Source organism: Somniosus microcephalus, chromosome 14 (assembly GCF_052327205.1).
Source record: "Somniosus microcephalus isolate GS21.2 chromosome 14, FLI_Smic_1.0, whole genome shotgun sequence".
Classification (NCBI taxonomy): Eukaryota; Metazoa; Chordata; class Chondrichthyes; order Squaliformes; family Somniosidae; genus Somniosus; species Somniosus microcephalus.
The window spans coordinates 9,244,997-9,270,855 of record NC_141000.1 but is presented as its reverse complement, the minus strand read 5'-3'; the positions used below and the strand labels follow the sequence as shown (position 1 = coordinate 9,270,855).

General features: G+C 44.7%; 1 protein-coding gene across 2 annotated transcripts in view; it reads left to right on the top strand.

Moving 5' to 3' along the window:
• The window catches only part of usp16 (ubiquitin specific peptidase 16), a 65,393-nt gene that overhangs the window by 11,158 nt on the left and 28,376 nt on the right, over nucleotides 1-25,859 (top strand). For both annotated transcript variants that reach the window (XM_086006208.1, XM_086006209.1), the window contains exons 4-10: nucleotides 6,074-6,177; nucleotides 6,972-7,075; nucleotides 7,461-7,630; nucleotides 8,314-8,409; nucleotides 15,568-15,698; nucleotides 16,507-16,594; nucleotides 25,185-25,266. In XM_086006208.1, coding sequence (XP_085862334.1) covers nucleotides 6,074-6,177; nucleotides 6,972-7,075; nucleotides 7,461-7,630; nucleotides 8,314-8,409; nucleotides 15,568-15,698; nucleotides 16,507-16,594; nucleotides 25,185-25,266 — 775 coding nt within the window. The remainder of the gene's footprint in view (nucleotides 1-6,073; nucleotides 6,178-6,971; nucleotides 7,076-7,460; nucleotides 7,631-8,313; nucleotides 8,410-15,567; nucleotides 15,699-16,506; nucleotides 16,595-25,184; nucleotides 25,267-25,859) is intronic.

The following is a 25,859-nucleotide window of genomic DNA, read 5'->3' as shown; positions in this document are numbered from 1 at the left end:
CCTGCTACACCAGAGAGACCTTAGAAACTATAAACCAGAGTTAAAGTTTAAAAAAAAAAGAGAGAAATACTCACCAACCAATCACTTACCTGCTTCCTGGTGACGGCACACTTTGATTACTCTTTACCTCTCTCCCCTGCTGCTGAATTGGTCGCTCCTCACTGCCGGTTTTAAGCTCTGCCGCTGATGCTCTGTTCCCACACAGGTCTGCGCTGGTCGGGCTGCTCCTCGCTGCCGGTTTTAAGCTCTGCCGCCGATGCTCTGTTCCCACGCAGGTCCGCGCTGGTCGGGCTGCTCCTCGCTGCCGGTTTTAAGCTCTGCCGCCGATGCTCTGTTCCCACGCAGGTCCACGCAGGAAATGCACCCAGCTGCAGCTACTGACAGACCGCATTGCGGCGCTGGAGCTGCGATTGGATACATACTGGAGCGTTCACTATGCTCAGGACGTCGTGAATAGCACGTTTACAGAGTTGGACACACCGCAGCTAGAGGTTGGACAGGAAGAAAGGGAACGGGTGACCAACAGGCCGAGTACTAGGCGCAGGCAGGTAGTGCAGGGGTCCCCTGTGGCCATCCCCCTCTCCAACCGATACACCACTTTGAGTACTGTTTGGGGGGGGGGGGTGGCTTATCAGAGGAAGGCAGCAGCAGCCAACTTCCTGGCACCAGGGGTGGCTCTGCTGCACAGAATGGGAGGAAAAAGAGTGGTAGAGCTATAGTAATAGGGGATTCAATTGTAAGGGCAATAGATAAGCGTTTCTGCGGCCGCAAACGAGACTCCAGGATGGTGTGTTGCCTCCCTGGTGCAAGGGTCAAGGATGTCTCCGAGCGGCTGCAGAACATCTTGGAAGGGGAGGGTGAACAGCCAGTTGTCATGGTGCATATAGGCACCAACGATATAGGTAAAAAGCGGGATGAGGTCCTAAAAGCAGAATATAGGGAGTTAGGTAAATTAAAAAACAGGACCTCAAAGGTAGTAATCTCAGGATTGCTACCAGTGCCACGTGCTAGTCAGAGTAGAAATAGAAGGATACTTCAGATGAATACGTGGCTAGAGGAATGGTGCCAGGGGGAGGGATTCAAGTTCCTGGGACATTGGATCCAGTTCTGGGGGAGGTGGGACCAGTTCAAACCGGACGGTCTGCACCTGGGCAGGGCTGGAACCGATGTCCTAGGGGGTTTGTTTGCTAGTGCTGTGAGGGAGGGTTTAAACTAAAATGGAAGGGGGTTGGGAACCTGAGCAGGGGGACAGAGGAAAGGGAAACAAGGATAAAAGCAAAAGATAGGAAGGAAAAAAACAAAAGTGGCAGTCAGAGAAATCAACGGTTTAAATCAAACATGGCCACAGTAAATAATAATTCTAATAGATTTAAGAGCGTTAAAAAAACAAGCCTGAAGGCTTTGTGTCTTAATGTGAGGAGCATTTGTAATAAGGTGGATGAATTGGCTGTGCAAATAGAGGTAAACGAATATGATTTGGTTGGGATTACGGAAACGTGGCTCAAGGATGGCCAAGGCTGGGAACTCAACATCCAGGGGTATTCGATATTCAGGAAAGATAGGCAAAAAGGAAAGGGAGGTGGGGTAGCATTACTGGTTAAAGAAGGGATTAACACAATTGTAATGAAGGATATTAGCCCTGATGATGTGGAAGCTGTATGGGTAGAATTGAGAAATACTAAGGGGAAAAAAACGTTAGTGGGAGTGGTATATAGACCTCCAAACAGTAAGGCGGAGGTTGGGGGTGGCATTAAAAGGGAAATTAAAGAAGCATGCAACAAGGGCACAGCAGTCATCGTGGGTGACTTTAATCTACATATAGATTGGGCCAACCAAATTAGTAACAATACTGTGGAGGAGGAATTCCTGGAGTGTTTACGGGATGGTTTCCTGGACCAATATGTCGAGGAACCAACCAGAGATCAGGCCATCTTAGACTGGGTATTATGTAACGAGAAAGGATTAATTAGCAATCTTGTTGGGTCGGAGCGATCATAATATGATCGAATTCTTCATTAAGATGGAGAATGAAGTAGTTGACTCAGAAACAAGGGTCCTCAATTTAAATAAAGGAAACTACGATGGTCTGAGGAGCGAGTTGGGTAGGATTGATTGGGGAATGGCACTCAAAAGGGTTGACGGTGGATAGGCAATGGCAAACATTCAAAGACCGAATGGATGAACTACAGAAGTTGTTCATCCCAGTTTGGCATAAAAATAAAACAAAAAAGGTGACTCAACCGTGGGTAACAAGGGAAATTAGGGATAGCATAAGATCCAAGGAGAGGACATACAAATTGGCCAGAAAAAGCAATAATCCTGAGGATTGGGAGCAGTTCAGGATTCAACAAAGGAGGACAAAGGGATTAATTAAGAAAGGGAAAATAGAATATGAGAGTAAGCTAGCAGGGAACATAAAAACTGACTGTAAAAGCTTTTATAGATATGTGAAGAGAAAAAGATTGGTGAAGTCAAGCGTAGGTCCCTTGCAGTCAGAATCGGGGGGATTTATAATGGGGAACAAAGATATGGCAGACCAATAAATACATATTTTGGTTCTGTCTTCACAAAGGAGGACACAAATAACCTCCCAGAAATACCGGGGAACATAGGGTCTGATGAAAGGGTGGAACTGAAAGAAATCAGTATTTGTAGGGAAATGGTGTTAGGAAAATTGATGGGACTGAAGGCCGATAAATCCCCAGGACCTGATAATCTACATCCCAGGGTACTTAAGGAAGTGGCCCTAGAAATAGTAGATGCATTGCTGGTCATCTTCCAGAACTCGATAGACTCTGGAACAGTACCCATGGATTGGAGGGTAGCTAATGTTACCCCACTATTCAAAAAAGGTGGCAGAGAAAAAGCGGGGAATTATGGACCGGTAAGCCTGACATCGGTAGTGGGTAAAATGCTAGAGTCCATTATAAAAGATGTAATAGCAGAGCACTTGGAAAGCAGTGACAGGATCGGACAAAGTCAACATGGATTTACAAAAGGTAAATCATGCTTGACTAATCTACTGGAATTTTTTGAGGATGTAACTGGTAAAATAGATAAGGGAGAACCAGTGGATGTGGTGTATTTGGACTTTCAGAAGGCTTTCGATAAGGTCCCGCATAAGAGATTAGCGTGCAAAATTAAGGCACATGGGATTGGGGGCAAGCTATTGACTTGGATAGAGAACTGGTTGGCGGACAGAAAGCAAAGAGTTGGAATAAACGGGTCGTTTTCCGAGTGGCAGGCAGTGACTAGTGGGGTACCGCAAGGATCGGTCCTAGGACCCCAGCTGTTCACAATATATATTAATGATCTGGACGAGGGAATTGGATGTAATATCTCCAAATTTGCAGACGACACAAAGCTGGGTGGGAGGGTATGCTGCGAGGAGGATGTCATGAAACTCCAGTACGATTTGGACAGGTTGGGTGATTGGGCAGAAACATGGCAAATGCACTATAATGTGGATAAATGTGAGGTTATCCACTTTGGTGGCAAAAACAGGAAGGCAGATTATTATTTAAATGGCAATAGATTGGGAGAAGGGGAAGTGCAAAGAGACCTGGGTGTTCTTGTGCACCAGTCGCTGAAGGTAAGCATGCAGGTGCAGCAGGCGGTTAAGAAGGCAAATGGTATGTTGGCCTTCGTAGCAAGAGAGTTCGACTACAGGAACAAGGATGTCTTGCTACAGTTGTACAGGGCCTTGGTGAGACCGCACCTTGAGTATTGTGTGCAGTTTTGGTCGCCTTACCTGAGGAAGGACGTTCTTGCCATGGAGGGAGTGCAGCGAAGATTCACCAGGCTGATACCTGGGATGGCAGGAATGACGTATGAGGAGAGATTGTGTCGATTGGGCTTATACTCACTGGAGTTTAGAAGATTGAGAGGGGATATCATCGAAACCTATAAAATTCTGTCAGGCCTGGACAGACTGGATGCTGGAAGGATGTTCCCGATGGTCGGGGAGTCCAGAACCAGCGGTCATAGTCTAAGGATAAGGGGTAGGACATTTAGGACTGAAAAATGAGGAATTTCTTCACCCAGAGAGTGGTGAACCTGTGGAACTCTCTGTCACAGAGGGCGGTGGAGGCCAGTTCATTAAATATATTCAAGAAAGAGTTGGATATATTTCTTGAGGCTAAAGGGATCAAGGGATATGGGGAGAAGGCAGGGACAGGGTACTGAATTTGAATGATCAGCCATGATCTCATTGAATGGTGGAGCAGGCTCGAAGGGCCGAATGGCCTACTCCTGCTCCTATCTTCTATGTTTCAGGCAATCTGATCAGTCATCGCAAACAAATTTATTTGCATATAAATCATTTTTTAAAGTTCAGTTTAGCTACAGGAAACTTAGTGATATCCGGCACCGACGGGACCGGCGTGTTGCCGATCTATCAAAACTGCCGGACATACAAAGTTAATGTTGAAGCATACGGAGGTTTTCATCTCTGTATCTGACAACAAACACTGTTGCTTAGCAACAGCTTCTGAAGAGTCAGCTGTAGCTGCAAGCGTCTCCAGCTGAAGCTGTTGCTATAGCTACAGACCTTGCAGTGCCTGACTGGGGAAAAAAAAAGAACGAGAACTAAAAAAAACTTATAGAAAATGGCTCCTGATTTTTGCCGTTAGATCGAGTATTCCGGACATACAACCTCCGGATAAACCAAAGTTTCCTGTATCTAAACATGTCTTGAAATAGAAAAATTGGCAAATATTTAACCATTAACAGGCAAAGCATTTAAAAAATGTAATTCATTTTTTTTTACAAAAGAGAAAAATTGTGCGTTGGTTTTTAAATTCATGATAATGGTCTACATTTGCAACATGACATTTACAATAGGGTACATTGTCAATGTGGTTGTGTATATATATGCACAGCAATTTAACACATTTCAGGACTGAGGCGGGGATGGCAAAACTGGACAAGGGTGCAATGGGGCTTTTTTTGGGGTGGGGTGGAAACTTAATACAGGAAACTTTTGTTTAACCAGAGGTTAAATGTCCGGAAAGCTCGATCCACCGGCAAAATTCAGGAGTCGGTTCAGAGAAGTTTTTTTACTTCTTTTTGCTTTTTTTCTCCAGTCGTGGCTCTGCAAGGTCTAGCTGAAGCTGTTGCTTAGCTACAGAGACGCTTGCAAGCTACGCCGACTGTTTTGAAGCTGTTGCCAAGCAACAGGGTTTGTTGCTTCACACGGAGCTCAGAAACTCCGTATGTTTTAACATTAGCGCTGGTTTCTCCGGCAGTTTTTGATCGACCGGCACCAGCTCGGTCCCGTCAGTGCCGGATACCAGAAAGTTTCCTGTATGCCATTCGATCAGCAATAAGATTAGGTCAGAGCAAATCCCCTTTAGTTGGTCACCGTTCAATTCGAAAGCGAAAAGTTCTCCTTTCTCTGATCAATACCACCTAATACAGGGTTCTTATTCAGGTTTTAAATACTAAAATCATGTAAGAAAATTATTGAAATTTGCCATAGATTCGATGTACATGATGTCATCCTCAGTGAAGGATTAACTATTGTGAAACAGTCACTACAATTCACAATGTTGTGCTGTGAAATTGAGCAAGTGTAAATTATATCTAGAATGTACACTGGCCAGAATTTCTTTAAAGAAAGACTTGCCTTTCTATAGCGCCGTTCATGACCACTGGAAGTCCCAAAGCGCTTTACAGCCAATGAAGTACTTTAAGTGTGCTAACGACCTTGTTGGAATGTGATGGACCTAAAATTGAATAATCCTGTAAAATTAATGGGTTGTGTTGAAAAACAGAGATTTACTAGTAATAATTTCAACCTAGTAATCTAATTTTGAGGATCAAATCTGTGTTCCAGATTTCTCGAGTGGTTTACGGTGCCCGAGTCTTTCAGTTACACTGCTGCTTTTGTCATCCCTGAAAGCTGCCTTGTATTCTCCACATAACTCCAACTGAAATATTGTTAGAAATCGGAATTATGTGCAAACAAGCCATAATGCAGATAAAACTTTGTTTCTGTTGTCCACTTTGTGTAGTATAAAATGTTTTCTGCAGCATTGCACAATTATGTCATGGCTTGATTTGTATTTTTCAGGGTTGTGGGAGGGATTCAGAAGAACAACATGCCCTTAAACATTACAAGAAGCTGCATTCAGAATCGCACTGTGTGGTTCTCAATTTGGACCACTGGTGTGTATGGTAGGTTCAGTATCTCATGTAGGATAGCATATTCATGGATTATGACCCGTAAATAGCATTGTATTAAATCAGTTTTTGAATCAGTTTATGACTTCTTACTATTTTGATGGTGGATAACATAACATTTGCAGGATCCTGATTAACATTTGCAGGATCCTGATTAAGCAATACAGGAGCAGAAAACCTATCGTAGAACAGTCAGAAACCAAATATCCAACATTTGTGAGACTTGTTTACGTTTTCTAAGGTCTCTGAATTCCTACTGGCTAATAAATCCCCGGGGCAGAATGCTATAGGGAGTCAACCAGCACCACTGAAGTCGCATGTTTCAGCTTCAGGATTACCGGTTACTAAATTGTTTTCCACCAGCCATAAAGGCACAAGGCATTCCATGCCACAAGGACATGAAGTCCATGGTATGATCTCCTGGTGATCAGTTATGAGGTGGTGTTGATAATGGATTTGGAAAAAAAAAATTGCAACCCTGGCAATTTGCTCTCCTGATTAGAGGAGTGTGTGTGGAGATGGTAGTGAATGGCTGGGGTGGGCGAGCGAGCGGGGCTGGGGTGAGCGAGCGGGGCTGGGGTGGGCGAGCGGGGCGGGGTGGGCGGGCGAGCGGGGCGGGGTGGGTGAGCGAGTGGGGCGGGGTGGAAGCAGCTGTATAAGACTGCAGCTGCAAGAAATTGTAAAAGTTAAAACAGTTGGGGCGACTGGAAAGAATGGTTGTGAAGTACAATAAAATGGTCACATCGATTGGTGTTTGGTTTGATGAACTTTTGGTTATTTTGGTGCAGGTGCTACTTGTGTGATGATGTCGTGCATTATGGAGTCAAAGATCAGCTGGGACAATTTGTAGCGTATATCCAAAAAAAGATTACTGGTAAATGCACCAAAGGAGGTGAGTCCTCTAGAAGGTTTTTCGAGCAACATAATTATTATATAAATATATATATAAATGCTACGTGCTTTACTCCTATTCAGCTCTCAGCCATCCCAAATTGCTGAATCTTGGCTATTGCAGACTGCTGAAAATTGCTGTTCTGCATGGACAAACACACACAGATGTAAAGATTTAAAACTGATTTGTGCAGTTTTTCACTGAGTCTGCAGAACAAAAATAGACTGCTTATCTGACGAAAGGAATTTTAAATGCGTGTGTAGGTACAGTCTGTGGAATATGATTGAATTCTGAGCGCTGTAGAGGATGTGATGATGATTGCTGATGAGAGTGGTTAATGTGAGTAACACGAATGTTTCTCGTTTAAATTGTGCTGTATTTCTAGTTACAGCTGTACTGCCTCAAGCAAATGAAGACGATAAGGGAAAGGAAGACAACACCGCAGAAACTGAAAAGCATGAGAAAGAGAAGACTTTGGCACAAAACAACCAGCAGATACCAGTGAAAGGATTCAGCAATCTTGGCAATACTTGTTTTTTTAATGCTGTCATGCAGGTGATTATAAAGCGTTAACCTGAAGCACTGACTTGTATCTGTGGCTAAAATATATCCGCTATCCAGCTCACAGTTTATTTAGTTGACATATCATAGAAACATAGAAGATAGGAGCAGGAGTAGGCCATTCGGCCCCTCCAGCCTGCTCCGCCATTCAATGAGATCCTGGCTGATCGTGCAAATTCAGTACCCTGTCCCTGCCTTCTCCCCATATCCCTTGATCCCTTTAGCCTTAAGAAATATATCCAACTCCTTCTTGAATATATTTAATGAAATTGATAAAATTGCACACTAAAAATTGCACTGATGAGGAAACTCAGACGGTAACTCCATGTAACTAGCTCAGTCAGCTGTGGATTGAAGTAATTTTACAGGAGGACATTATCACTAAAATGTACAGTAACTTATTTACCCTGTTTTGATTAAGTGACAGGAAGACTAGCCATAAAAGGCTATCGTTATAGACAGTCGTTTACTCCGAAGCCAGTGTATATTCTGTATTCTTTATCCCTGTCGCTGCTGCACTCTGTATTGTAAGATTATTCTGGCACTTTATGTAGGAAATTATTTGAACATTATCTGAGTGAATTCTGTCCATTGAATTTCTTTTCTTTTTACTTTGTAATAACTTCTGACAACTGAAAAGGGACAGACAGTATCTTTAACTTTATTCTTTAATCCAGATCTTATCACAGACTTATGTACTGAACGAGTTGATTCAGGGGATAAAAATGAATGGAACCACAATGACAATTGTAACGCCTGACTCTTCAAACCTGGTACGTGAATACTTGTGACCAACTGCTTGGAAAGCTTCCATTTTATAATTTGTAAAGTACCACATTATAGAATTTAACCATTGTATTAAATTAATTTAATGTAAAACATTGTCCATCTTTTTTAAATGTTCTCTGTCCTTGTATCTGTGAACCTTTAAATGATTTACTCTGATTCTAATGATAACTAATAGTCCCTAATGGCACAATACCCGACGTGAACATATTGCACTCTATTATCAGTAAAGGGACACTTTAGAAAGGCTAGCAAAAATTGTATTTGGTAAGACTTCCTTGTGAAATGGCAGATTATCTGTAGAAGTTAAAGTATTCTTTTAACTCCCTACGCAACATTAATTACGACTCCTGGTTCCACAAAGAATGGCTGTTTCTTGGAGTTTACAATCTAGGACATTTCACCACAGAATTTTATATCTCCTTTAAAATGTGTTCGAAGTTCATGCTTGAAAGTGTAATACACATGATCTTCAGTCATAGCATGTTACAAAGTTGTGATGTTCAGTTGATTGCAATTCTGAAGATTGTGCAATACTTAAATGTTTTGGGCAATTCAGATTGATTTCCAGGTTATCACATCGAGTAGCTTTCCAGCTACTGTACTAATTTGCCATATACTTACAGAGGTCATGAAAATCAAGTCTCTTTAATTAGAAAAGATGAGCTGATCCCAGTCAGCTCCTGCGGTAATACCCACTGATGTATCAGATACAGGTAGACTACCCTTTATCCGGACTTCCGAAAACCGAAACCCTCTAAAAACCGAAGGTTTTTTCGGTCAGCGTAAGTCCAGCGTAAGTCGTGCGCACGACCCCCCGCCGGCCCCGACCCCCGCCGACCGCGGACCCCCGCCGACTTAGGCTGAGCGTCAGCGTAAGTCGTGCGCACGACCCCCTGCGGACCCCCGCCGGCCCCGACCCCCCCTTGGTCGGGGTTGGCGGGGGGTCGCGCGCACGACCCCCTGCCGACCCCGACCGTAAGTCGGCGGGGGTCGGGGCCGGCGGGGGGTCGCACGCACGACCCCACGCCGACCCCCCCCCCCCCCGGCCGACCCACCTTCCGAAATCCGAAATTCTCCGAAAACCGAAACACGGCTGGTCCCGAGGTTTTCGGATAAAGGATAGTCTACCTGTACTGGGATTACAATGTTGAGAAATCACAACTTCTCGAGACTGGCTGCCTTGCTTTTAAATCTTTTAAAATTGAAGTTCTCACATCATCTAATGGTACATCTTTATTAAATACAAATATTTCAGACAATTAGTTTTTCTTAGCCGTAAACTCTAATATTACACTTTAAACTTCTCATCTGTGAATTAGAAAACTTCTCCAACTCCCCACAGCTGGATATGGCCTGATGTAACTTATGTAATTGCAGCTCAAAGGGGATACACATGTGGGAAAAGTAATTGTCTCCGTCTACTCCTAGTCTCAAAAATATTTTCATGTTTCAGGAGAAGAGTTGCAATTTATTCTGGGTAACAGAGTAGGATGTTCTCCCGGTGTCCTGGCCAACATTCCTTCCTGCACTAATGCCACACTGTAATGAAATCTGTTTGTCTTGATCCTGTATTCGTTTTGCACTCATGTATATTACCCTCCCCCACTGTATAGTTTCACTTCCTCTTTCCCGACTAACCTGGGAGTTTCCAGGTCTTGGCACTTGGCTCCGCCCCTGACTTCTCTTACATAAAGATCCCAGGATCTGTATGACTCATTCCTGTGAACCAGTCGGCGTGTTGAGATGTTAGCTCTGATCTTAGTGATTAAAAGCCAACTTGTTTAAGTCTATAACTTCTAGTTTTGTGGTTATTGAAGGCCCATCAATTTTAATCACTAAAGAATACTAGGATGGATCGACTCCTAAAACCAGAGCGTCTGGACTTGGATCCACATTCTGCTGAAGCATCAAATCAATTTGGACACTGGCTCAAATGCTTCGAACTCTTCGCGGGGGCCTCATCCGCTAGCGAGGTAGATAAACTGAGTCTACTGACTACTCGCGTAAGTCATCGGATTTATTCGTTCATCCGGGACGCCACCTCTTACACGGAGGCCATCACTATCCTGAAGGCCCAATACCAGAGGCCGGTAAACGAAGTGTACGCCAGACATCTGCTGGCTACACGCAGGCAGCGACCAGAGGAATCAATGGACGATTTCTTACAGGGCCTAAAGGACCTGGTCCGGGACTGTAACTGCAAGGCCGTGACGGCCAACGCGTACTCTGACGAATTGGTCCGCGATTCCTTCATCACGGGCCTCAAATCGAATTATATCCGGCAGAGACTGCTGGAGAAGGAGGTCCTGGACTTAAAAAAGGCAGTGGTCACTGCGCGATCGCTGGACGTGGCCCAGAAAAACTCTGACTCTTATTCTTCCGGCCATGCGGCCCTCACCGCCTCGTGCGCGCCGAGGGGGCCGCCATCTTGGAATCAGCCATCTTCCCGATCCAGGTCTCAGACCAGCTCTACGCCGCCGGAGTCCCCACACAGGAGTTCACCCAGGAGTCCGACTACAGCGGCAATGTCTCGAGGCCCGAAATGCTACTTCTGCGGCCAGGCCAAGCACCCCAGACAACGATGCCCAGCGAAGGACGCTACATGCTTCAAATGTAAGAAAAAGGGGCATTTTAGCAAAGTCTGCAGGGGGAATCCGATTTCCAACTCCGTCACCGCCTCGTGCGTGCTGTGTGGGCCGCCATCTTGGGATCCGCCATCTTTTCCCGACTCAACGGCCGCCCAGGGCCCAACAGTGGCTTTGATCACGGTGGATCAATCCAGGCCACACCCATTGACAAAATCCATGATGGACATACAGGTAAACGGGAATTTAACGAAATGTTTAATTGACTGTGGGAGTACCGAGAGTTTTATCCACCCTAGCCTGGTACGGCGGCACTCATTAACGGTAACCCCTACACGGAGCAGAATTGCTATGGCTGCTAAGCCCCACACTTCGGACATTTTGGGCTACTGTGTGGTAACACTGACTGTAAAAGGCACGGACTACAAGGATTTTAAACTCCTCGTGATGCCAGAACTCTCTGTTAATGTAATCTTGGGCCTGGACTTCCAGTGCCACCACGAAAGTGTCACGCTAGCATATGGCGGGTCCCAGCCGCCACTCACAGTCTGTGGCCTATCAACCTTAAAAATCAGCCCGCTCTCTTTATTCGCTAATCTCGCTCCGAACTGTAGGCCCATAGCGACCAAAAGTAGACGGTACAGTCTGGAAGACAGACACTTTATCAAGGCGGAAGTGGACAGACTCCTGCGGGAAGGCATTATTGAATGCAGTACCAGCCCGTGGCGTGCCCAAGTAGTCATAGTTAAAAATAGCGAAAAGAAACGGATGGTAATTGACTACAGCCAGACTGTTAATATTTATACCCAGCTGGACGCCTACCCTTTACCCCGCATATCAGAAATGGTCAACCAGATCGCGCAATACCGAGTCTTCTCGACTATCGACCTCAAATCCGCGTATCACCAGCTCCCCATTAGAACGGAGGACCGCCTTCGAGGCGAACGGGCGCCTCTACCATTTTCTCAGAGTGCCCTTCGGGGTAACAAATGGGGTCTCGGTCTTCCAACGTGAGATGGACCGCATGGTTGACGAGAATAAACTACAAGCTACCTACCCCTATCTGGACAATGTCACTATCTGCGGGCACAACCAGCAAGACCACGATCTAAATCTTGCGAGACTTTTAAAAACTGCCCTGAAGCTGAATCTAACCTACAACAAAGACAAATGTATCTTCAACACAACCCGTCTCTGTATCCTCGGCGCTGTGGTGGAAGATGGGGTAATTGGACCGGACCCTGACCGATTACGCCCCCTAAAGGAACTGCCCCTGCCACACAATCCCAAAGCTTTAAAAAGGTGCCTGGGATTTTTTTCGTATTATGCCCAATGGGTGCCCAATTACTCTGATAAGGCCCGACCCCTCATTAAATCGATGTCCTTCCCACTATCAGCTGAAGCTCGGGAGGCTTTCACCAGTATTAAACAGGACATTGAAAGGGCTGCAGTGTGTGCAGTGGACGAATGCATTCCCTTTCAAGTCGAATGGCAAATGGAATTTAACCCTGAAAAGTGCGAGGTGATGCATTTTGGACGGACAAATAAGGCAAGGGAATACACAATGAGTGGTAGGACCCTAGGAAGTACAGAGGGTCAGAGGGACCTTGGTGTACATGTACATAGATCCCTGAAGGCAGTGGAACAGGTAGATAAGGTGGTTAAAAAGGCATATGGGATACTTGCCTTCATTAGCCGAGGCATAGAATATAAGAGCAGGGAGGTTATGATGGAGCTGTACAAAACGCTGGTGAGGCCACAGCTGGAGTACTGTGTGCAGTTCTGGTCGCCTCACTATAGGAAGGATGTGATTGCTTTGGAGAGGGTGCAGAGAAGATTCACCAGGATGTTACCTGGGATGGAGCGCCTCAGCTATGAAGAAAGACTAAACAGGCTGGGGTTGTTTTCCTTGGAGCAAAGAAGGCTGAGGGGGGACCTGATTGAGGTGTACAAAATGATGAGGGGCATAGATAGGGTAGATAAAGAGGAACTTTTCCCCTTAGTAGGGGGGTCAATAACAAGGGGGCATAGATTCAGGGTAAGGGGCAGGAGATTTAGAGGGGATTTGAGGAGGAACTTTTTCCACCCAGAGGGTGGTTGGAATGTGGAACTCACAGCCTGAAAGGGTGGTAGAGGCAGGAACCCTCACAACATTCAAGAAGCATTTGGATGAGCACTTGAAATGCCATTGCATACAAGGCTATGGACCAAATGCTGGAAAATGGGATTAGACTGGACAGGGATGGATGGGCGGCGCAGACACGATGGGCCGAAGGGCCTCTTTCTGTGCTGTAAAACTCTATGACTCTATGAAAGCGATGCGTCAGACTTTGCCTTAGCTGCGACCCTCAATCAGGCTGGGAGATCTGTGGCCTTCTTCTCCCGAACCCTTCAGGGACCTGAAATCAGGCACTCTTCTGTTGAGAAGGAGGCACAGGCTATAGTGGAGGCAGTGCGGCACTGGAGACACTCCCTAGCCGGCAAACGTTTCACCCTGCTCACCGACCAGCGGTCGGTGGCTTTCATGTTTAATAACAAACAAAGGGGGAAAATCAAGAATGACAAAATACTCAGGTGGAGGATCGAACTATCCACGTTCGACTGATATTATGTACAGGCCGGGAGCCCTTAATGAACCCCCAGACGCCCTATCACGGGGAATGTGTGCCAGCATTCATACGGACAAATTACAGGGTCTCCACAACGACCTCTGTCACCCAGGGGTCACCCGACTATACCATTTTATAAAGTCCCGCAATCTGCCCCACTCCATCGAGGAGGTCAGGGCAATGACCAGAGCCTGCTGCATCTGTGCGGAATGCAAGCCTCGTTTCTACAGGCCTGACCGTGCACACCTTATCAAAGCTACACGGCAATTCGAGCGCCTAAGTCTGGACTTCAAGGGACCCCTTCCCTCTGCCGACCGTAACGTATACTTCCTCAATATCATTGATGAATATTCCCGCTTCCCCTTCGCCATTCCCTGCCCAGACATGACCAGTGCCACGGTCATCAAGTGTCTCTGTAATCTATTCTGCATGTTTGGCATGCCGAACTACATACACAGTGATAGGGGGGCGTCATTCATGAGTGACGAGCTGCGCCAGTTCTTGCTCTCGAAGGGGATAGCCACTAGCAGAACCACTAGCTGCAACCCCCGGGGTAATGGGCAAGTGGAAAGGGAGAATGCTACTGTTTGGAAGGCTGTCACATTAGCCTTAAAGTCAAAAGGCCTTCCGACCTCCCGCTGACAGGAAGTCCTCCCGGACGTGCTCCACTCCATAAGGTCTCTGTTATGTACTGCCACTAACGCTACCCCTCACGAAAAGATGTTCGTTTTCCCCCGGAAATCCACCTCGAGCATATCTCTACCCGCGTGTCTGACGTCTCTGGGGACAGTACTATTGCAGAAGCACGTGAGAGGCCATAAAACGGACCCCCTTGTGGAAAAGGTACAGCTCCTCCATGCAAACCCTCAGTACGCCTATATCAAATACTCTGACGGGCGAGAGGACAGTTTCCATAAAAGACCTCACTCCCTCGGGGAGCGGAGAGAACGATGGGAGACTACCCGATGAAGACCTACACTACAAAGAGACAGGACGCCCAGAGGCATCAATACCCAACTTTAACCTGGAGGACACTGCAGATAACCTGGAAGACACTGCGGAGGCCCGGACAGCAGAGGAACCAGAATCCACTCCCCTAGAGGCACCCCAACCGGCTTTGCGCCGATCACTGATAACTGCAAAACCTCCTGACAGACTCACCTATACCAACTTTTAAGAAACATCACCCCGATGGACTAAATCTAAAGAAGGGGTGAATGTAATGAAATCTGTTTGTCTTGATCCTGTATTCGTTTTGCACTCATGTATATTACCCTCCCCCACTGTGTATAGTTTCACTTCCTCTTTCCCGACTAACCTGGGAGGTTCCAGGTCTTGGCTCTTGGCTCCGCCCCTGACTTCTCTTACATAAAGATCCCAGGATCTGTATGACTCATTCCTGTGAACCAGTCGGCGTGTTGAGATGTTAGCTCTGATCTTAGTGATTAAAAGCAACTTGTTTAAGTCTATAACTTCTACTTTTGTGGTTATTGAAGGCCCATCACACACCAAACAGTAGTCGTGGTGCTGCTGCTTGTGGACCTTGCTGTGCAAAGTGACTACTGCATTTACCCACAGCAGCAGCAGCTGGACAATGAATGCTGTGCGAAGCACTGAGATGCTTGTGACAGATGCTATATAAATGCAAGCTCTTCAGTTTTTCCTTTTCAAACCTGGACATTTACATTTTCAAACCAGGAGCAATTTGCAGGGTTACAGCGAAAGAGCAGGGGAGTGGGACTAATTGGATAGCTCTTTCAAAGCGATGGCACAGGCACAATGGGTTGAATGGCCTCTTGTGCTGTATGATTCTGTGAAAACCGAAGTAAGGGTGGAGATTTCTAGGAAACCAGGCATCTTTTCTGAGATTGTTTCACTTGCCTTTTTTTGAGTATATAATTTAGTTTTTGACTTTAAAGCTTTATGGATTTTACTTTTAAATTATCAGGGACCCCTAGAGATTCACATTGATCAACCGGGACCACTGTCATCAGCAATGTGCCAATTTCTTCTTGATATCCAAGACACCAAAAAGAATGTTGTCACCCCGAAGGAACTGTTCACTCAGGTCTGTAAAAAGTGAGTATCCACATTCGTCACTGTTGTGCAGATATGAAGCCAGTTATAGTCTGACCAAAACATGTTGCATTGCAAAGAACTCGCAGAACAATTATAACCATTTGAGAATTGTGGTGGTGTACTTGTGAATATTAGTTTTTGTAAAATTTACATTGACTAGTTGATTCTCAATCTTTTAAACGCCCACCAAAACTTGCAGTAAATTTTGTTGGTTCGAAAATTGCCCAGCTTGACTGATATACAGATCGATTCTCCATAATGATAGCATTCCATTGCCATTTTATTTAATCTCTTCTATTGTAACGAGCACTGAAGAGAGCAGAACAACTTGCATTCATATAGCACTTTTCACAACCCCAAGACATTCCAAAGCACTTTACAGCCAATTAAGTACTTTTATTTTAAGTGCAGTCACTGTTGTAATGTAGGAAATGCAGCAGTGAACGAACAGCAATGAAATAAATGACCTGTTTTGGTGTTGAGGGATAAATGTTGGTCAGGACACCAGGAGAACTCGCCTGTTTTTCTTTAAAAAGTGCCGTGGGATCGTTTATGTACACCTGAGAAGGCAGGTGGTGCTGCGGTTTAACATCTCATCCGACATAGTGCAGCCCTCCCTCTGTACTGCACAGAAGTGTCAGCCTCAAGTCTCTGGAGTGGGGCTTGAGCCCACAACCTTCTGACTCCGAGGCAAGACTGCTACCAACTGAGCCAAGGCTGACTACAGAGAGCTGTAATGCCTAAAGAATGTCTGCATTGTAGATCTGTACCTTTACATGTTTTTCTTGTAACATTTTTTTTTCCTCAGGGCTATACGATTTAAAGGATTTCAACAGCAGGATAGCCAGGAATTGCTTCGTTACTTATTAGATGGAATGAGGACCGAAGAGATCAAAGTAAGTGGACTGCAGTGGTTATAGATGACTGTCCATAAACTGTTGCACTGAAATATACATAGTTAGTCTGCTCACAAAATGAAAAATTATTTGCTGTAATTTCACAACTTTCAGGTTAGACGGGAGAGGGTTGTATATGCAGATGGGTTTAATATGTGACTCCCTTTAGAACAAGGCTGCCCAGACTGTGGCCTCAGTGCCAAGTACAATCTCTGAGCCCGAGCAATCTGGCCCTTGAAGACCAGGCAACTCATTCCTATTTGCACTTGTCTTTCTTATTCTGTGGCTTATTTTGTTTGCATTTTGTGGGCTGCAGGTTTGGAAAGGGCTGTTGATTGCGCTGTTGCCTTATTGATTTGTAAATCCTAAATCAAGATCGGTTAGCATTAGTAACTTTGGATATATGCAAATTTATGACAACATAGTTTCACATTTTCTAGGTGGCCCTTACAAACTATAGTACATGCCTATGCAGCTCTATGAAGGCAAAAGCTTGGATATCCTGCCCCTAGAATAATGTCGGTCACTTTTTTAATTTGCATATTTACTAACAAATGGACAACTGAGGAATAAAAGGATAGGTGCAGATGCCGAGAGAAGGATCTGAAATAACTCCAAGCTTGATTAGACTCATTTAATTGCGGATGGATATGAATTGAAAGGTCAGACAGAGTGTTGAGAAAAACTTTGAAGCTTTTTGTCATGGCAACTATTCTCATTCATAATCTATTTGAATGAATAATCTTAATACTGATTTTCCTACATCATTTGTAAGTGAGGATGGCTCAGATTGCATCTTTATACGTGATTGAGATTAATTTATAGAGATTATATATAATGTATGCATTCAGGTAAGCATATGCATATCTCAATAGGCATTTAAGGCGGGCATAATGTACAGCCAGGGTGAGTGACATTGAGCTGAGGGATATATATTTTTCTAAACTAGATAGAACAGTAAAGTCAGAGGATTTGTATCAGTTATCCAAATGAGCAAACGTATTTAACATGGATAAGTGTAAAGTATTCTACATAGGTCGAAAGGTCATAAGTAAACAATGAATGAAACTGAATTAGTACAGAGAATAAACTGGACCGGTCACTTAACTTTCAATGTCCAGCCAATGTGGCAGAGCAATTTATAAAACCGAATGGAATGCTAGGATATACAACCAGAACCGTACTTGTCCGCAGGCTTGTTCGTGCATTGGGAAGACCATCCTTAACTTCTGCTGGCCAGTTTTGATCACCACACCATAGAAAATATACAGACATTGGAAAGGGTACAGAAAATATCAATGAGGCTGTAAAGGAGATGAGTGCTAAGAGTAACGAGACTGATCCCAAGTGTAATGACTAAGAGAAAGGACTGGGAAAACGTAAATTTGATAGTCTAAAAAAGTAAAGAGTTAAGGAGAGACCTCATTATATGAAATCTGGGTTTACCTATTTGTTACACCAAAATAAACTAAGAAAGTGGGAGCAAGGACGTAAACAATTAATTAATAAAAAGTAAATTGAAAACGAATGTCGGGAAGAACTTCTTTACTCAAAGAATGCTAAATATTTGGAATAATCCGCCAAATAGCGTAGTAGAGGCAAACACATTAGCTTTGTTCAAATGCACTTGGATGCTACGATAGGAGAGTTGGTGCATTAGTTGATTGGCGGGAGAATTTATTTTAAGCGAGAAATTTATGGTACTATTTTTTACCTTTAAATATTTCAATATACACTATTGTGAGTACAATGAATAATAATTGAGTACATTTAAGTAGTTTATAATTATCTATGATGGTTTACCCATTCAAACATGCAATAGAAAATAAATTAGTTGAAGTGTTTAGTTACCTGGACAGCTTAATGTATTGCTGTCATTTTAATTTGTGTGTTGATGTTGGAGGTACAGTCTCTACCACTGACACCATCCCCCGTTTCTCCTGGACACCCACCTATATCGGGCAAATGGCACTGACCATTCGCCATCCCCATTGGCACCAATTACAAAGGTGCCGCTTAAACTGTATTCAGCGGGCCGGCTATTTCTGGCAGTTCAGCAGCTGTGTGCACCTTGTTAAAGTGCAATTACCTGTTATTAAGTCCTGTAAATGGGAGGTTGTGTGGTTGCATTTTCCCACTGTCGCAGCGGGCTTCATTTAATCTATTGCCCACATATAAAGCATTGCGAGAGAGAAAGCAACAGTGTTTAAAGGGCAATCTCCACTTTGTAGTGTATGTGCCTTTAAGAGCCCCAGGTGTGCTGTAATGCCGGTAATTGCCACTCGGGCTATATAAGCCTGTATATTGTGTATATCCGTTAGAACCCCCCCCCCCCCCCCCCCCCCCCCAGACTTTGCTTAGTAAACACCTATGAACCAACTCCTGTCTTCAGTGTCTTTATCAACACACGGACACTACAGTGGCGACGAAGTGGAAACGGACTTACCTGCAGTTCGGCAGCACCTCAAGGACATCGATTCCTCGGGCGTCCAGAAGACTCAAGAAAGTGAGAGAAGCTGTGGTTTCACCAGCTGGCCAAGCTGGTGGCAGGTACTGCGCTAATCCTTCCTGGGCGTCAGGCTGGGGCTCCAGCGGCTGGCTCTACAGCTGAGACAGGCAGCGAAATCGGAGGCAAGCAATAACGGACTGGGAGGGAGCACTCGGGAGACGGCCGGCGCGGCAAGCAGGTCAGCGTTCAGACCTGGAGAGAAAGTCCGGCGGGAACGAGTCTCCAACTGTAAATAAATAAAAATAAAAAGAACGGAAACCGCGGGAAACAGCGTTGTCATCGGCGGGAAAGCGCGGGAAACGCCATATCTTTGCTGCAGAAAAGAAAGAAAAGCGCGGGAAGCGCCATATCTTTTCTGAAATGCCTAAGTCTGGCAATATTGATGCTTTTGATAGCGAAATAGAGGATTGGACCACATACGTGGAAAGAGTAGAGGTATATTGCACTGCAAATGGAATAGAAGATGAAAAAAAAGCTTCAGTACTGCTGAACCTAATGGGCGCAAAGGCATACGGGCTGTTACAAAATTTAATCACTCCAGCCAAACCAAAGGACAAGAATTTTAAAGAAATTGTTGATACCCTGCAAGAGCACTTAAACCCAACACCGCTGCTGATAGTGGAACGATTCAAATTCTTCAAGAGAAATCAACACAAGAATGAAAGTAACGCTGATTACCTAACCGAATTAAGAAAGCTATCAAAGTACTGCCAATTTGGGGCAGGACTATCAGATTATCTTCGAGACAAATTCGTTTGCGGTCTCTTAAGTGAAGGAACACAAAAAAGGCTGCTTTCTGAATAAGATTTAACATTGGACAAAGCTTTCAGTATGGCTGTATCATACGAAGCAGCAGCAAGAGGAGCTGCAGAGATACAACAAAAGACACAGGACTTCGGCACCCATGAAATGAGACAGGGTTTCGAAAGATGTTATCGCTGCGGCAGATCCACCCATAACCAGAGGGACTGCTGGTTCAAGGACAAAGCATGCAGGCAATGCGGAAAGATTGGACACATTGCACGGGTATGCCGATCTGGACAAAAATCCACAGACAGAAAAAAAAAAATCAATAAAGGAAAGTACAGGAAGGTACAAATGATGACGGATAGTAGCTCCGAAGACCAGAAGAGCGATAGCGACTCCGAAAACAAGAGACTAAGCTGTCTCAAATTACATAATGTACTTGCCAAAGATGATTACCAAACCATTTGGGTCACCCTCACGATAGCAGGGTCCCCAGTTAAAATGGAGCTAGATACAGGATCAGTTCTAACCGTAATAAATCGACGGGATTACAAGAGGCTATTTTCGCATATACCTCTAAAAGACACATCCATTATCTTAAAAACATATACGGGGCAGAAAGTATACCCCAAAGGAAAAATAAGGGTGCCTGTTGTATACAACGGCAAAGAAATACAAAAGTTGTATTTATACATTCTACAAGATGGTGGTCCACCGTTGTTGGGACGTGAATGGATCAGAAAGATACGTTTAGACTGGCGCTCCATTCAGGCACTGACGGTGACCAGTAAGAAAAAAAACAATGATGACATCATACCTGAACGATTAAAAGACATCTTGGCCAACGCCAAAGAAGTGTTTCAAGAGAAACTAGGAACCTTGAAAGGCATCACCGCCTCAATAAAAGTGGAAGATGCAGCAATTCCCAAATTTTTTAAGGCAAGACTGGTGCCATACGCAATCCGTCCAGCAGTCGAGGCAGAGCTGGAGAATTTGGAAAAGGCAGGCATATTATCCAAAATAGATTGGAGCGAGTGGGCAACACCCATCGTTCCAGTCATGAAAAAAGCATTGAATAATGATAAATCTGAAGAACAGAGAAAAATTTGCATCTGTGGAGACTTCAAGGCGACTGTAAACCCGGTCCTTCACACAGTACAGTATCCTCTTCCGAGGATAGAAGATATTTTCGCCTCACTATCCGGAGGGAAACGTTTAACCAAAATTGACTTGGCACAGGCATATCTACAGATGGAGGCTGAGGAGGCCTCTAAAAAGTATCTCACGATAAACACACACAAAGGCCTGTACCAGTACAATCGACTGGTTTTTGGAGTAGCATCAGCTCCAGCTATCTGGCAAAGAGCTATGGAGCAAGTCCTGCAAGGGATTCCGGGGACTCAATACTACCTAGATGACATCCTTGTAACAGGAGAAAACGACAACGAGCACCTTGCCAATTTGGAGCAGGTGCTCACTAGGCTGAAAGAACGGGGCCTACGAGCAAATCGCCCCAGTGCGAATTTTTCCAAAATCAGATATCATATTGTGGCCACATAATTAATAATGAAGGGTTGCATAAGTCACCTGAAAAAATTGAAGCGGTCATAAAAGCCCCAGCACCTGAAAATGTTTCACAATTAAGGTCGTTCCTGGGATTAATAAATTACTATCATAAATTTTTACCAAACTTATCAACTCTTCTACACCCTCTTAATGAACTTCTACAAACAGGAGTGATTTGGAAATGGAACGAAGACTGTAAACGTGCCTTCCATAAATGCAAAGACTTAATCACATCCGAAGAAGTTTTGGCTCATTACAACCCATCACTGCCAATCAGACTGGCGTGCGATGCATCCCCTTACGGCATAGGAGCAGTATTATCCCATAAATTCCCTGATGGCTCAGAACGGCCGATAGCTTTTGCGTCACGCTCATTAAACTCAGCTGAGCGTAACTATGCCCAAATCGACAGGGAAGCACTCAGCCTGGTATGGGGAGTGAAGAAATTCAACCATTACCTACACGGACAAAAATTTACCTTGTTGACTGACCATCAACCCCTCATCTCCATATTCAACCCTAAAAAGGGTGTTCCCATTATGACGGCACAAAGGTTACAGAGGTGGTCCCTTTTTCTAGGGGCACACCAATACAACATAGAATACAAAGGATCAAAACAGCATGGGAATGCTGACGGTTTATCGCGCCTACCGTTGCCAACGGTAGAAGAGGCACCTACAGTAGACCCAGTAGAGATGTTCCACTCTACCATAGTGGAATGTCTACCAGTAACAAATTCTGCCATTGAAAGGGAGACGAGAAATGACCCGACTCTCTCTCGGGTCTACGATTTAACAGTGAAGGGATGGCCAGCACATGGCGAACCACTGTTGCCAGCATTCTCGCAAAGAAGAGAACAGCTGTCAGTGTGCCGAGGAACCTTGATGTGTGGATCCAGAGTGGTGATTCCACCCAAACTCCAGGATAAAGTGCTAAAGGAGCTTCACGAGGGGCATCTGGGTGGAGTGAAAATGAAGAACCTAGCTAGGGCGTTTGTATGGTGGCCAGGTATCGATGGAGACATCGAAGACATGACCAAGAGCTGCCTAGGATGCCAGAAGGTCCAAAACGCTCCACCACAAGCCCCTCTACATCCATGGGAGTGGCCCTCATCTCCCTGGCAAAGGGTGCACATCGACTTTGCTGGTCCATTTATGGACTCAATGTTCTTAATCGCGGTTGATGCACACTCCAAGTGGCCGGAGGTAATAAAGATGTCCTCCACCACCACGGAAAAAACCATCACAGTATTAAGGACCATATTTGCCAGGAATGGGCTGCCGGAACAGATATGTTCTGATAATGGACCGCAATTTGTGTCCGAAGAATTCAGAAAGTTCTTAAAAAACAATGGGGTTAAGCACTACACGTCCGCCCCATACCATCCCGCCACCAATGGATTGGCTGAAAGGTTTGTCCAGACCTTCAAGAAGGCCATAAAGGCCATGGGTAATGAAGACGACAAAACTTCAGCACAAGGTGGATAACTTCTTATTCGCATACAGGAATGCAACACATATGGTTACCAACCAAACTCCCGCCATGATGTTCTTCAATAGAAACCTAAGATGCCGGCTGGATTTGGTCAAGCCCAACATCAGAAGGGACGTGGAGAACCGGCAGTTTCAAGGCATGAATGAAAGGCCAACTAGAACCTTCCAGATAGGTCAACAAGTTTTGGCCCGGGACTACCGTACCGAGAAATGGCAGCCTGGAACTATCTGCACACGACTAGGACCACTGATGTATACCGTGGACATCGGAGAAAGCATAATAAGGCGCCATGCTGACCAAATCATAGTCATCCGAAAAGGGACAACCTACACCACAACTCTATACATCTAACGATGAAGTAGAGATACCCATATCTACCTCCGATCCGGTGATACTGGAACCCGATGAACCCGACACTGGCATTCAAGCCGAATCAGCCTTGCCAAAAGAACCTACTACACCACCAGAAACTACTACACCCCCGAGGCGTTATCCGGACCGAGTCAGGAAGCCTCCTGAGAGACTGACTTATAATTAATTAACTACAGCAATGTGTATATTATTTTTCTTATAACATGTAATTAATAATTACTTAAAATATGATGTACTGGTTAGCTAAAAGGGGAGGAATTGTAGTGTATGTGCCTTGAAGAGTCCCAGGTGTGCTGTAATGCCGGTAATTGCCACTCGGGCTATATAAGCCTGTATATTGTGTATATCCGTTAGAACCCCCCCCAGACTTTGCTTAGTAAACAACTATGAACCAACTCCTGTCTTCAGTGTCTTTATCAACACACGGACACTACACACTTCATTCTGTAGTTAGGTTTGATAATGATTCTAGCAGGCAAGCCCAGACAATCGAACCTTTAATGGCTGATAGATCTTGGTGAAATCAACCTCCTGTAACACTTTTTCGCTCTCTCTCTCTCGCTGTTCGATTTCGCGGGGAAAGCTATAAGGGCCGTATTTTCTGATCGGAAGCTTCCTGCGATCTGGAAAAATCTACGCCCTTACCTGAGGGCTGCCGAGGTGTGGACACTTCCGTTCCTGGGTCTCTCCAAACTCCAAGTGCGCAGGGCCCACGTATCCCAGAGGCCCGTGCAGTTCGCAAGCGTCCCTGGGATCACGTGGGCCATGGGGAGCCAATCAAAGAAGGGAATCTCCCTTCATACACTTGACAGATAGACCTGTCAAATATATGAATGGAAATCACCCCAGAAACACAGTAAAACATTCAATACAATTTAAAAAAATCACATTTTAAATATTAGTTGAAATTACAATAAATTAAATATTTTAAACAAAAATTTAATTTTTTGAAAAAAATAAGTTTTTTTTACAGGGCTAAAAATAAACTTACCTTTTTTAAAATATTTTTTAAATGATAAATGAGCGGAAATTTTTTTTTTTTAACTTTTTCCTATCTTATGCTGGTAAAAGCAGGCCATATGCTTTTACCAGGCATAAGATTTCTAAGGGTTTTCAGCGGGTGGAGGTTCTGCAGAAAGCGGAACTCTTTTCCCCCCCCCCCCCCCCACCGAGGCCCTTCTTGACAGATCGGAAATGCCGGTTTTCAGCGCACGCGCTTGGCATGCCTGAAACCGGCATTTCCGATGTCCCTACGGGTGTGCACACAGCTCGTACCCACCCATAGGCATCGGAATATCCGGCCCAAGATGTTTGTGTGGGTAGTTATTCAAGCTTCGTCGGCTTCACACCCAGTGCCCGGCAGATTGTAAAAATTTTCAGTTAAACTTTTATCCACGTCAAAAGGGGAGTCCCGCCACATCCTTGGCACAAAAAAGTCAACTCCTACAATGCACTCTTAGGATTCCCTTTCCTTATCTCCGATATTTTGAATATAGATAACCAGTTGGAGCAAAAGGGCAATTTATAGCCCCCTGTTTTACAATGTTTAAAATCCTGATTTTAAATATTTATTAAGGCTGTTTAGATATGCGGTGTGAGTAACGGCACTGGGTATTTAGACAGAAGAGAGGAGAAAAGGATGAAGAATCATTCCGTGCTTTTTAAAAAATGTCTCATTTACTGTGAATAGCATTGACACCAATGCGCTCACTCTAAGCGGTGGGGACTGTACATTTAAGGCACATTGCATTACATAGTGAAAAATCTCCTGTATGTTTCTCTCTTTTTACCTTTTGTTCACCTGCCCATCACCTTGGGTAATTGAAACTCTGCTACATTTAAACTCCTATGTGCTAGAAAATATTTTTAAAAGCCTCTTTTTAAAATTTATTTTAATCTCAGCGTGTAGGTGCTGGCATTTTAAAAGCCTTAAATTACTCTTCAGAGATGATGGAAAATGAAGAACCCAGGAAAACCATGAAAGGTAATGTCATAATATCACACGCTACTTCTGTTAGAGAGAGTATGGGAATCCTCTCAGTGGGTGATGCACTGCTTGCTGTGCTGTTGAGCTTTTGGATCAAAAGGCACCCTAGTTTGATTCCTGATCTGTAGCCGAGTTGGTGGTAGAGTCGCTGCAGGTTGGTCTTCAGGTCTAGCGAGGGGTGGTGGAGGAGAGATCAAATCAGCCCGAGTTTCAATTGCTACCAGATGATCCCCCATTTAAAAGTAAACATGCGTCCAATTGTGAAGCTCCAGATGGTCAAATAGGCGAAGACCCACTGTCTTGGCTCACCCAGGAAGAATGGCCACTTGGTGACATGCTAAAGGGCTGTTGGTGCCTCCGGATCCATTCCGAGGCACAAACTCCGAGGAGGTGAGAATTGTGGGTAACCTTTTTAAAAGAAAATGTGTGAACCCTACCAGTGATTTACAGTTGTGCCCAGAGCCATTGGCAGATACACTGTCTAATATTTTCAGCTATTGTTCAAATTTAAGTGAATACGTAAAAACTAGCAGAAAGTTGCTCTACAGAGGAGCGTTATTCCTGCTGATTTGATCATTACAACCGGTGCT